Genomic DNA, 13926 nt, shown 5'->3' with positions numbered 1-13926 from the left:
AGGGGACACTTTACTGCTATCAACAACTCTCTAAGGTATAAAGAGAAGGCATAGAGAAGCTTGAGTCAGAATTCTCTCAGAAATGCATAATGACAGTAGAAGAGGCAACAGACAAGTTGGAACATGGGAAATTCTGTTTATAAATACAGAAAAAAAAAAAAAAATCACTGCCCAGATGGTAAAATAATGGCACACATTGCAGAGAGAGGTTGGGTTCCCCATCCTTGGACACACTCAAAATTTAGTAAGACCATCAGCAGCCTGGTCTTGTTGGACCTGTCTTGAGCAAGAGTTTGCGTTAAGATGTATCCCGGAGGTCCCCTCCAAACTAAATTATTCCATGAATCATTGTCACTAGATCAGATCAGCTACAGGTTCATCTAGGAGAATTTTCAAAACCTACAAGCAAGGGAGGCTACAGCATCCTTGGGTAACACTTGTTCTAGTGCTGCACTAGAAATTTTTCTTAATGTCCACTCTGAACCTTTCAAGCTTCAGCTGGTAGCTGTTGCCTTGTTGGGATTCTAGAGGGCTTTCTGTGAGAGAATGGACATGTGAGCAATCCTGCGTGATAACAAGACTGATAAGAGTCTCAGCTGAGCAAGAATGCGATAAGGATGTGACCCTGAATGAGGGGGGAGAAACAAAGAGACAAACAACCCCCGGAAGGGGTTGGGACGGAAGAGGGAGTTACACAAGGCAGGGAGCCTGGCAAGGCTGATGTGGCACTTTTTATCCAATCATAAGAAGGTTCAAAGCGCGGGCTAAGTTAACTGCCCAATCTTGAGGACTTGTACTGCATGTTACTCACGTGTGCGGGAGAACATTATAAAAGGGCTTTCTTAGTTGTAATAAACGGGCATTGCTTGATCACATTGGTCGTGTGTGTGCTCAGCTCTCCCGCATTGCCGCTTCTTTTACCATTTGTCACTACAGAGAAGAGTTTGACTCCACTGCTTTTCTAAGTTTCTTTCAAGTAGTAACAGGCTGTGATTAAAACTGCCTTTAGTCCCCCTTTGCCAGACTGAACAGGCCCAGTTCCCTCAATCCCTCCCTGTAAGGTTATGAGCCCTAGACCCTTAATCAGGTCTGCGGCCTTCCTCTAGTTTGTCTACTAAATCTCAACAGTGCTTCTGAACCAGGGAGCCCCAGACTGGTACAGTATTCCACTGTATCCACATACTACGCAGGCAGTAGAAAGGTTAAGGAGCATCAGGGAATCTAGAGAGACTGGTTGAACCAAGCTCTGCCCTCCCTGAGCCAGAAACAGGAACAGTCACCAAAAAAAACCTAAGACCAAGGAGATCTTGTATCCTCCCCCCCACTAGGCTGAAGGCAGCAGCTTAAAGGAAAGGAGCGAATGGAGGCAAGTCCATGCTCAGGTTGGCAGGCAAACCCCCTTCTCACCCACCTCGTCTCCCCAGGTGCCTCTGTACAACAGGTATGAGGCTCTGGATGTGGAAGGCCAGTCAATGGATGAAGGGGATGATGGTCCATTTACACCAGAGGTGTTGCCAAGGTCAGAAAGGCCTACTCCCCGTATCACAACCACCTCCATGCGGAAGAAAAGATGGGTTATAGCTGTAGGCGACTACCTTCTGAGGGGAACAGAGGGACCAGTACGCCAGACAGACCATCCTCTGAGGGAAGTCTGCTGCCTTCCTGGGGCCTGGGTTAAGGACATCACTAGAAAACTTTCTAGCCTGGTATGAACCTCAGACTATTACCCATTACTGCTCTTCCATGGGGGTGGCGAGGAAGCAGCAACACATAGTCCAAGGGCAATCAACAGAGACTTCAGGGCCTTGGGATGGTTGGTAAGGGAATCTGGAGCACAGGTTATTTTTTCCTCTCTCCTTCCAGTTGTGGGCAGCAACATTAGCAGAAACAGACGGACCCCGTTTATTAATACATGGTGTCACCACCACAATTTGTTTTTTTCAATAATGGGATGGCCTACATGACACCAGGCCTGCTGGCATCAGATGAGATTCATCTTTCTCAAAAGGGAAAGAAGGTCTTTGCTGATGAGCTAGAAGGGCTCATTGACAGAGCTTTAAACTAGACTTGAAGGAGGATAATACCAGGCTTGCCTGTAACAAGCTGTGGGATGACACATCAAGGTTAGAGGGACTGTGTGCTAGCGAGGGCCCTCAGCCTGTTGCTCTGAGCCATGCTGGCTCCACTACAGCACACGAAGTCTTTCAGAGATGAGCCAGAGGCTTCTGAGGTAATAGGAGCCAACAGGGAAACACCAGTGAAATACCTCAAAGGAACTAAGGGGTGTTCCTCTAAGAAGGTGATATGGCCGACAGCCCAGCTGAAGTGCCCCTACACCAATGCACACGACACAGGCAACAAACAGGAGGAGTTGGAAGCCCCTGTGATGCTAGAAAGCTACAACCCAGCTGCATTCCTGAAACTTGGTGTGTTGAATCCCATGACTGGAGTGTGGCTATCGATGGCTACAGCCTGTTCAGAAGGTTCAGATGAGGAAGGAGGGGTGGAGGGGTTGTCGTCTACATCAAAAAATGGATAGAGCGTGAAGAGCTGTCTCTGAAGAATAGCTGCGAGCAGGTTGAAAGTTATGGGTAAGAATCAGAGATCCAGGCAACAGAGGGAGCCTTGTGTCTATCAAGGGGAGCCTGTTGACAAAGCCTTCTTACTCCAGCTGCAGGAGGCCCTGTGCTCGCAGGCTCTGTCCTGCTGTGGGACTTCAACCACCTCGACATCTGATGGAAAAGTAGCACAGCAAGCTATAGGCAAGACTTCTGGAGTGCACTGAGGATAAAATCTTAAACCAAATAATAGACAGTCCTACCAGGGGGTATGTGGTGCTGGACTTGTTGGTCACCAACACGAGTGAGCTAATCATGGATGTCAAGACTGGAGGCAGCCTGAGATGTAGTGACCATGTACTGGTAGAGTTTGCAGCCCTCAGGGATATGGGTCAGGCAAAGGGTAAAGTCAGGCCCCTGAATTTTAGGAAAGCAAAATTCCAGCTCTTCAAGGAGTTAGTCAATAGAACCCCCTGGGAAACTGTCCTCAGGAACAAGGGAGGAGAACTGAGCTGGCAGATCTTTAAGGATGCTTTCCAAAGACTGCAAGAGGTCTTGATTTCCAGGGGTAAGAAATAAGAAAATGAAGGCAAGAGACTGGCATGGGTAAGTGGAGACCTTCTGGCCAAACTAAAGGGCAAGAAAGAAATGCACTGGCAGTGGAAGTAGGGACAGGTATCCTGGGAAGAGAATGGGGACACTGCCTGGTTGTGTAGGGATGGGCTCAGCCAAGGCATGGCTGGAGCTGAACTTGGCAGAGGATGTAAAGAATAATAAAAAGGGCTTCTACAGGTACATCAGCTAGGAAAGAAAGGTCAAAGAAAATCCTGCATATGGGTAACCCCCAGTACCAATACAGGCTGGGGGATGAAGGGATTGAGAGCAATCCTGAGAAGGACATAGGAATGTTGGTTGATGAGAGGCTCAACATGCAACATGCACTTGCAGCCCAGAAAGCCAACCATATTCTGGGCTGCATCAAAAGAAGCATGACCAGCAGGTCAAGGGAGGTGATTCTCCCCCTTTACTTTGTTCTAATGAGACCCTACCTGCAGTGCTGTGTACAGCTCTGGAGTCATCACCACAGGAGAGGCATGGACCTGTTGGAACGGGTCCAGAGGAGGCCACAAAAATGATCAGAGGGATGGAACACCTCTGCTATGAGGACAGGCTGAGAGAGCTGGGGTTGTTCAGCCTGGGGAAGAAAAGGCTCCAGGAAGACCTTATTGAGACCTTCCAGTACTTAAAGGGGGCTTATAAGAAAGATGGGAACAAACTTCTTAGCAAGGCCTGTTGCAATAGGATGAGGGATAATGGTTTTAAACTAAAAGAGGGTAGATTTAGACTAGATATAAGGAAGACATTTTTTTCACTGAAGGTGGTGAAACACTGGAACTGGTTGCCCGGATTGGTGGTAAATGCCCTAACCTGAGAAACATTCAGGGTCAGGTTGGACAGGGCTCTGAGCAACCTAATCTAGTTGAAGGAGTTCCTGCTTATTGCAGGAGGGGTTGGACTAGATGACCTTTAACGATCCCTTCCAACCCAAACTATTCTATGATTCTGTGCAGCACTCACCTGCTCTAGAAGGGGACACACTGAACATGCTCTTCTAATCCAGTACAGTCTGCTTTTCACTTTATTTGAGATCAAAGTCAAAATAAAGTGCACAAATTCAATAAAACCCACAAGTCATGTAGTAAATATTCCTTTTGCTGCTACAATAGCTGTCCAACGACTGACTTTCCGCTGCTGAAATCAAATGAATCCTTGTTAAAACATTCATGCTTCTTCCCACCATTTAAAACTTCATCCTGCAACTAAAATTCTAAGTTGTTCATATTTGCTGAAATGCCCATCAGCTTTACAAATCAGCTTTATGAATCAACTTAGAGAAGAAAGCCTTTCCCATATGTCTCATAAATTGGACTTATGTACTAGTTTTCACAATCAAGCAGACAGGGGTAACTAGTGGGTCAACTTGTACTGACTTCAAAAGCTTTCAGTATGGAGAATCAGGCATTTTGTTATGCTAATTGTTCTGATTTGCTAGAAATAACCATGCCCTAAAACAGCTTAAATAAAACCTCAGAGGTAAGGAACAGTTGGCAAGCCCTGAAGGTTCTGCTACAGAGACACAACAAGTAACATCTGACGTTCCCTAGGGTGTTGTGCTTGATGCTTTATTTTGCTATATTTTTTTCAAACTGCTGTTTTATGTAAGACAATGTCAATGGGCCTAGAATCAATGTAACAGGATCCTGCATTAATATAAAAATCGTAAAATGGCTCATATTTGTTAGAAGCAGAACCTCTGAACTCCCATGTTGTAGAATTTTGCAATTACAGGCTTAGTTTCACAAAAATGCAAGCCAACAAAGAAAAAAAGGAGCAAATTAAAGCAATAGACTAATTTGAGTTGTGCTACGCATCTGCTGCTCCTTCCACTTAAATAGTAGGTTTATGGTGCTTCACTGAAAGACCCTCTGAGAGACTGAAATGTCTTATGACTGTCTCAAATCTTGCTTGTGTCTGTGCAGACCTCCAAGAGAAGCTGCTGCGGCCTGTGAACTGGTCTGGGGGATGCTGCCCAGAGAAGCGGGAGTGTACTGAAGGATGCACACACACACACCCCCCACTTCCTTGCGGTTGCATTGTCAGACTCCTCAGACAAGACTCAAAGGGGCAGACGTGTACTGAGCTGGCCCCCTCCTGTACCTGTTTGTGGCTCTATTGTGTAGCCCAGACCACATGCATGCAGGATAATGAACTGACAAGAGGCAAATGTTCCTGTCCTGAAGCCAGATGCAACAATACCTGTGGGATCAGAGAAAAAAACCCTAAAGGTGGGCAGATATGCTGATCAGTAGATATGATGAACTTAAAAAGGCAGCAGAAAATTTTGTTCAGTGTGCATCCACCATCGAAGCCAGATCTGTGTGCACCCACCACCGAAGAACTGAAGACTGAGGACCAAGGGGATGCCGCTGGATCCACGGTGGTGACTGTTCTTGCAGCCCTATCCCGCATCCTTGCTTTATTTCTGTCTTTTCCTTCCATTCTATCCTATCACTACCCTCTTTCACTTTTTTTAATAACTGAAAGGGCTCAAACCAGTGAATTTCTGATTAAGTCTAAACTGTGATGCATGAAAGTTTTGCTTGTGTTTGTTTCCCAAGGACTCCTCAACTGTTTTCCCTTGGCCTCTTCATCTGTTTAGGCAAATGTGAAATGCTCCCTGTATAACTCACTGATGGCAGCCTTCAAGGGCACTTGGGCAAACTAAGATAAGGGGGAACTTGAACAAAAGGACACAGAGACACAATCTAGGGAGGATGATCTCCTGATTTAGGAAGACACCTGGACTTCACCTCACAGCACATGCTCTGGAAAGAAGGTCAACTAGTGAACACTGTGAAGATCACATACTTCTTCCCTCGACCACCGAAGACCCTCACTTGATTTTCACTAGGCATGCTCAGACTATGTAAATGAATTCTGGGAACTTATCATAAGACACCCCCTTCCAGGAAATCTAATGAACATGTATGATTTGCGTGTATGTAAACTGATGTCCCTTGTGAGTTCAGTGGAGCCCTTATGGTGAAGTATCCCCAGGGCGACCCCAGCGCTGCTAATATAAGAATTCCTGCTTAACAGTTATGTTGGATTCTGACTGTTAATTTCTTCATTTCATAATAAAAACCTGGTTTAGGTATATGGCATTTGACCTCATCTGTGTCTTAATCTCACTCTTGGGATCATATTGAAACCTTCCCCTGACGTTGGATCGGGAGAGACCCTACGTGCAGAACACAGCCAATCCCTCAAAACACAGATCAAGAAGAATTTGGTAAAAAGTCTACATGTGCAGTGAATTGTTATTTTACAACATATTCCAATCTATGCAAGTCTCTCAGTTAAAGAAAATTCTAGTTCTGAATTTCTGTAGCTAGCTGTGCCTTTGCAGAGAGCCTGGCTCCAGTTCTCCTGTCTTTACAAGCTGACTCTCCAAAGGCAAAGGGGACTGTGAGAGGCCCTTCTGCAAATACTCAGTATCCACAGTACCCTGACACTTTGAAAAAAATTGACATGCCCACTTTCCATAGCTTTGTAGCCACTGTCATTTGGCTGAACATCATCAAGGAACAGCAGTGAAGCAAAGGGTCGGGGGAGTTGTTAAAACTCTTTAGTGACAATTCCTAAAAAATAAAATCAAATCATAAAATAAAAACTAAAATAAAATAATAAAAAATAAATCCCAGAACACAAAAAGAAGTATATTTGAACCACAGACCTTATGATTCCTTATTATTCCAAACTATCTAATCTTTCAAATTAACATGATTTTCATTAAATGTCAAGATTATGCTAACATGGGAAAAAGGAAGAATATGAATTGCAATAACTTAAAGGTATAGTATAGCATCTACTGAACTAAAAGTTAGGCTCTGTTATAAGATACTTGTTTTTCTGTAATTTTTGTTTTGTGGGGTTAACATCTATAGGGAAAAAACCCCTTAAGACTTTGCAGACTTCCATACTTTCTACCTTATACTTCTCCTGCACAAGGGCAGTGGTTTTTTTCACATTTTTCCTGCTTTTGGGTTTAGACATTAATTCATTGTCATAAAACATGGCAACTCCATCAACAGGTAAGAACCCATTACTAGATGAGTTCTTTTGGGATTATGTTTTTATGCAGATGTCATGGAAAATTTTATTAAACTGATATAAATGAACTGATACCATGGCCTGATATGAACTTCATGTAGTACAGCACTGGCAGGAGAGTCTCAAAATATTGAAAAAAAATCTGGAACCCGACACACTGCAACAATAAATCTAGCTGTCTAGAAACTTTTCTCTTTTTCTATACTGTAATTAAAACAGAGCTTTACTCTAATCATTCACAATTGATTTCACATTTCTGTCGGTTAAGACAAAAACAAGCCACACAACAAAAACCACCTGGCTACTCGCAGGATTTAATCTGATGACGTGACTTGCCATCTCTCTAGTTCCCATCAAGAGAAAGTCTTAATTTTGGGTCATACACTTCCCCGCTTACTTTTCTGCGCTTCTACAGAAGCACCTGCTGCTGCCCAGAGCTTTCTAATAAACTATTTAGAGACCAAAGAACAAAAGATTTCCCTGTATTTCCACTCCTCTGCCCATTATCAGGGCTCTCAAGGATGAAAACACTCTTGACAGCTCCCCTACAATCTAGGTATGGAGACTCTTACCAGGTCCTGACAAGAGCTATCTCAAAGAGAGCAGCCTAGACAGGCAATTCCCAGAACAGTCCATGAAGTTATGAAAAAGAAATAGATAGGAAGGTTCGTTTCTCTGTCCCCCACCTCTGCCAAAGAATGTAGTAACGTACTTTTTCTTCACCACAGTAACAATGAAACAAAACAATGCCAACACAACCCGCTAAACCTGGGAAGATTTTGTGACTGCTAGTAATAGCTTACTAGTCACTGGACTCGTTTTTGTTGTCAATTCACATTGCTGATGACAGCCAAGCATAAAGCCACCCAAGCCTTAAAATGAGGTCGACACCAGCTGTCCAGCCACACATCCATAGAGAGCACTCCTAGTTAGCAAACTTTTTATGCTGATATTGTTATTTAGTTCTTCTGGAAGTCTGTGCTGCTGTGACTGGACTGGTTTTGGTACGAGCTAATTTGGAACCTTCTCAGATAGTCCTTCACCTCCCCTGCCCTAATGCATCATGTGCCATTTTCGGAATGGGAGTAGCATCGAGGTGTGCTGGCCTTCATCTTATGCAAGAGTTGTACTATCACTCTCTTTTCCTTCCTCTCCTTAAATAGAAGTTGTAATCCACGTGGTTTCAGTTAAATGTAAGATAGAACATAAAAAAAAATTAACTACAAGGCACAAAATAGGAAATTAGCATAAACATGTTCAAGTGAATAAACACTGAATCAAAAAAGGAGAAAACCCCACCAAACCGCCTCAATAACCAGCTGTGCTGAAAGAGGAATTGTCATATAATTAGGTGATAATAAATGGAGTTGATCATGAATGCTTTTGGAATCAATTATATGCAACATTTTACTTCATGACCTTGGCACAAAAAGTAAGTATGCACTAACTGCATCTGCTAATAACCCAAAATTATGACACATTGTTGGTACTGGGAAATTGGTGTATTACAAGAAGTACTGTGTGACCTGAAGATTGAACCATAAAAATCCAAAGGAACTGAATAGTACAAAGGTCATGCATTTGCTAGGGATAACAAGGGTATGTGCAATATATATTGATCTATTGATCAGCAGAAATTAATCCACTGAAAACAAACAAACAAACAGAGAGGAGGAAAACAACCTGAGTTGCTACTGAAATGTAAAATGACTACATTTCGCAAATAAGATATAGCTGAAACCAAGGCAAATGTGTTTCAGACAACATTGCTAGGAAAGACGGGGACATACTAATGTCATAGTTCAAGGCACCAGGGTAAAACATCACTTACAAAAGACTAGTACCTGGAATAGATCTTATACACCTCCAGCTATGTATTAATTTTTTTGGACAAGAAGGCAAAACACTCTATGCTTCTGAAATATAATACATGCCCCAAACATATTAGCAGCATGACTATTTCAACAGAAAGTGAGTTTTTAGACTCAAACATCATCATGTAAATGCAAACATTTATTTTAAATTTCAGCCTTCTCTCAAACCTCCCTTTCAATTTACAAGACTGAGTGTGTAAAACTGACCAGGGATCACTGGATGTGCCACTTAATGAAACATTTTGAGAAATAAATTAAGCTTTTCCATGAAAGAGAACTGGTAAGAATGTAGAAAACTGGTTCATGGGTAATTGAAATACATTACTTCCATTTCTTCTAAGTGATTTTGTGCAACATTAAATAAGAATTCAAAATCTTGCAGGGATGGCACCCTTCCAAATAGAGTTAAGAGCAATTTGCCCCAGTCCACTATCTCCTCAAATCTGTTTGCTTATCACTGGATCTAGTCTCAGTCACGACTTAGTAATGGACAGAATTCACAGCTCAACTTTGCACATTCACATAAATCATGGTAGTCATTTTATGTTCTAGGTTGAAATGTAGGTTGAAAGTCTGCACTGAAGCTCAAACTTTGTCTGTTAACTCCCAAAGACCATTTCTTCCAAAATTATTATTCTTTTATTTATTTTTAAATAGCAGATCAGTTGTTAGGAAGTTTTCTTTTGACTACCTGGATGGAAATGGGTTCTGCCTAGACATGCCCAAGAGACATTCGCCTTCTCAGCTTGAATAATCCTTTGGAGGAAACATGACTAGGTATCAAATTTGTGACTGTAAGGTAGAACATCTGAATCTAAGTGGAATTGGATTCAGTGGAACAGTGGAGAAAAAAATGGTATAAAGCTTCTCCAGATAAGGTCCAACTCCCACCAAAGTAATATGCAGGGTAAGGGCCTGATCTTCAACACTAGTTGTGTCCTGACAGCTTTTTAGCTTAATGAGAAGAGTTTTGTGTAGTAGAACTAAAATAGACAGCTGTGTGTGATTTTTCTGTTGTTTCTGTACATCTACCTCTACAATGACAACTAGTAAATTTCTGTTCATGTTGTACTACAGTAAAATATGTTTATTCTTCTAAGTTTTCCTAGCTCTAGAGTGGCTGACAAGCCCTTCCATTTTCGGGGCTGGTGATTTGCAGTGTCTTTCTCATAGTATGGACCAGCCCAAACTAGGCTCCAGAGCTGGAAGGGCCTTCTGCTACACTGGACAAGCTCAGCTAAAAGCACCTCTGTTTGGGAAAAGAGATTTCCCAGTGAAAAATAAAAACCAGTGTACCCTTCACATGAAGGGACAGCAAGGTCTATGCCTAAATCCCAAGAGGGTGCCACGAGGCTGCAACAACTGGCAATATTATTGCTCAGGGGATAACAGAAGCATGTATGTCAGGAATGCAGAAATACTATTATGCTGGAAATCCCTTGCTGAATTTGTATTCAGTGCAGGTCTTGGTAATTAGTATTACACAGAAGAAAGTGAAAATAACAAAGCAAGGATGTAATCCATTCAGTCTCTACCAAGAATATATAGAGCCCAGAAGGACCTGACTTAAACCCAATTATATAATATATCAAATCTAATAAGGACACTTGACTGAAGATTTCCCACAGATAGTAGAACATCCAGACTCATTCCTCTTATTCTTTTTTTTTTTTTTTTTATTTTTCCCTTCTTCTAGTACCAGGAATATTTTCACTTTATTCTGAAGAAGTGGCTTAATTGTTTCATTTCTCAGTCACCAAAACCAGAATGCAGCATTGCTTAAGATAAACTGGAAAGTCAATATTGATCGCAGAGTATTCTACCAGAGAAGTAAACATTAAAAAACCCACTAAAGAGGCTATTGATCTTAGATACTCCTCTTATATTTGTCCTACATTAAACTGTATCTTAGTGATTTCTTCTTTTATAGTTTCTGCTTTAAATGGTAATTCAGAAAAGTACAAATTTAAAACTGTGTACGTGATAAACTTGGTATAACCCCACCCACTGGCTGATTCAGGAATACCAACTCTGACAATACTGAATAAATCCTACAGTAATTCTTTACCTTCTAATCTATGGATTAACCAAAAAGACCACTACCAGCAGAAACTGCTCCATCACTAAGAGATCATAAAAGAAATGTTAAACTAGTGTATTCCTTACTACAACCTTTGAAGACTGGGAGTTCCCAACAGAAGTGACTGAAGACTTGACCAAAATTTTATATATGCCAGATTTCACTCACACAAACAGATATTTAAGATATAAATATTCTAATATAATAGTCCGTAATAGAACTGTTTAAACACAGCCTTCTAGTGCCGAATTCAAGATTCACAATCAAGAGCCCCAGCGTCTCTGAAATACTTGAGAAATCATTAAGTTGTGGAGCTCATTCCTTATGAAAACAGTTACATAAATTTATATGCAGCAAGAAAAATAAAGTCACAGGTTAACATTCTGTAACATGGCTAAAGTTCTGTTACCAGAACACCATACTCAAACCAGTCACCAGCAACAAGAGTGCACTTTAGCAATAACCAAATGTTTAGTATGTGGGAGTACATGAAAAACTGGGAAATGTCTGCTCTGATCAACTTTTGTATCTGGAAAGCACTTTTTGCACCATTAACACAGAAGGCTTGCAAACTGATGATTCAAATTCTGCAAATTAAAGCATGCAGGTATGAACAGGGGTGAATTAGTTACATGTTAGAATTTACGGGGGAGATCCTAGTCAGTTAAAGTCTTTCAGGTATAAATTCGAGCTCTAATTCAATGTTGACAGTTTCAAATCAAGCCAAATAATTTCAGATAGGTTTGGCAGGGATCTCAGACTTACTAAACTTGTAAACATTTCCGCTGGCACCTTGTGTGACTTCGGCATACTTCAAAAAATAAGCCTTGTCCAGTTTTGGAGAATATTTAAGAACTAACTGAACCAGTTTAGGTGCAGAAGTACGAAACCCAGCCTCCCAGACTGACTTTTATGTCTTGGTCCTAAAAACTGAAGTCTATTAGAAGTTCAAAGCCCTTCTGTCATTCACTCTACCTGTTCCCAGCTGGGAGAATTCAGCCCTTTTAATTTTCCTTAAAATTAAACCTTGATTCTGACAGTTAGACAAAGCATAATTAGCAGAACATATATCTTTTGTTTAACTCCCTCCAGCTGTAACAGTACACATGTATACACATACATAGTGTCTACCTGCCTGAAAGAAGGGTGTATCACTAAGGCAGTGCAGGGAAGTTCAAATAGTCTCCTCCCTAACAGCAGAAAGCTGGGGCAGTTTATTTTTTTAACATGTCTCTTATAATTTTGAGTACAGGATATCATCAGAAAAAATAAAAAGTTTTAAAAATCATAATTTATAAAGCCATATCAGGTATGGTTCAGTACAAACACACATTCTTATGATATTAATGAAGTGACACGTGAAGAAATTGGTATTAACATGTTTTGGTACATTTTAAAAATGACAACGTCTAAAAGCTTTAAGGCATCATTTCTTTTGACTTATCCCATAGTCATTAATTTGAAAACCAGAGCACAGATAATTAGATACTACAGCAATAGACCAAACTGAGATGTCTTATGTATATAAACCTCTGTAGACAGAGCTTTTCAATTGTTTCTTCACTTGCTACTAAAGCCAAACATTCCTTCTGCAAGGTAACCCTGCTAGCATATGTGAAAACAAAAAAGTTAAGAAGTTGAATATTACTAAATTAAACATGTACCTGAAAGCTTCATGAGAAGCTCTGATGCTGCCTTGACAGACATGTCCTGCCTCATCACATTTGCATGCACTTCCTGTGGCTTGAGTTTCTCCTCAGGGATGTTTGAAGCTGAGCCTTCGGATTCCTGGCTGAACACATAGCTGGACTGAGACAAGGCTGAACTTGCAGCTTCTTCATCCTTAGGCTCCTCTTTCACTTTAAATTTAGGGGTCAAGGGCTCTTTTTGATTTGCAGCTGTCAAGAGAAGGAAAGAACTATGTAATATATAATCATAGAGCAGCTATTAACAGGAAGAAACCGTAACCTGAGAAATGCTAGAGCAGGTACTGGAAGCAAGCATGTAAAGCAGTATTCAAAGATGCTTCAAGAGGTAAACAAACTTCTGTATCTTTTGTACAAAGGTACAGTTGCAAAACACAAAACCAGCATGTACCAGCTCAATAAACCATCCTTCTCCTCTCACTTTTTTTTTCCCCTACTTCTTGTAAAAGTACTCCCCTGGTCATTTTTGTACGTCTTCTATAGGCTTGGTGGAAATTTAAAACATCATTTCACATACAGGCAAATTTGGCAAAGCCCATGCATACTACATATTGAGTTCTTAGAGCATGGAAAAGAAGCAAGAGATGAAGAGTAGAAAGATAGGAAAACTAAGATGGAAGTAAAAGGGAAAAGACAGCAAATTCTTAGGTCCTAAAAGTTGGTATTTGCTAAGAACAGAGGGATTTTCAGAAGACAGCTCTGCACTGGAAGATGCTATTAGAGTTCCAGGTTCTACATCCCTAGAGTAAAGGGAGCAAGTTTAAAATAATCCTTTCAAACACTCCATGTAAGCAGCTGCACAGCCTCAGAGAGTGAGACCTTGGGGTTGCTTAACATCTACACACCAAACAATGTTCTTGAACAGACTTTCCAATATCCCTTTACAGCAGTAGATCCTGTGCACTGCATTTGGTTGAAGGGATAAAACCAAGAACGTCTCTTAACCAGTACTTTCAAACCCTAGCAATATAAATTCACAGGCAATCTGCATGACAAACAGGAGGCTAAATAATTGCACTATTTTTCAGCAGCTC

General features: G+C 41.3%; 1 protein-coding gene across 5 annotated transcripts in view; it reads right to left on the bottom strand.

The window, feature by feature from the left end:
• Positions 1 to 13926, bottom strand: part of ZNF827 (zinc finger protein 827) — a 113017-nt gene that overhangs the window by 45563 nt on the left and 53528 nt on the right. For all 5 annotated transcript variants that reach the window (XR_012633561.1, XM_074904988.1, XM_074904990.1 and 2 more), the window contains exon 5: positions 12851 to 13084. Coding sequence is in view for 4 of the 5 variants with exons in the window: in XM_074904988.1 (XP_074761089.1) it covers positions 12851 to 13084 (234 nt within the window). In the remaining variant the exon portion in view is untranslated. The remainder of the gene's footprint in view (positions 1 to 12850; positions 13085 to 13926) is intronic.

Source organism: Athene noctua, chromosome 4, assembly GCF_965140245.1.
Source record: "Athene noctua chromosome 4, bAthNoc1.hap1.1, whole genome shotgun sequence".
Lineage (NCBI taxonomy): Eukaryota > Metazoa > Chordata > Aves > Strigiformes > Strigidae > Athene > Athene noctua.
Note: the sequence above shows the minus strand (reverse complement) of the source record. Positions and strands in the feature narration are given on the sequence as shown.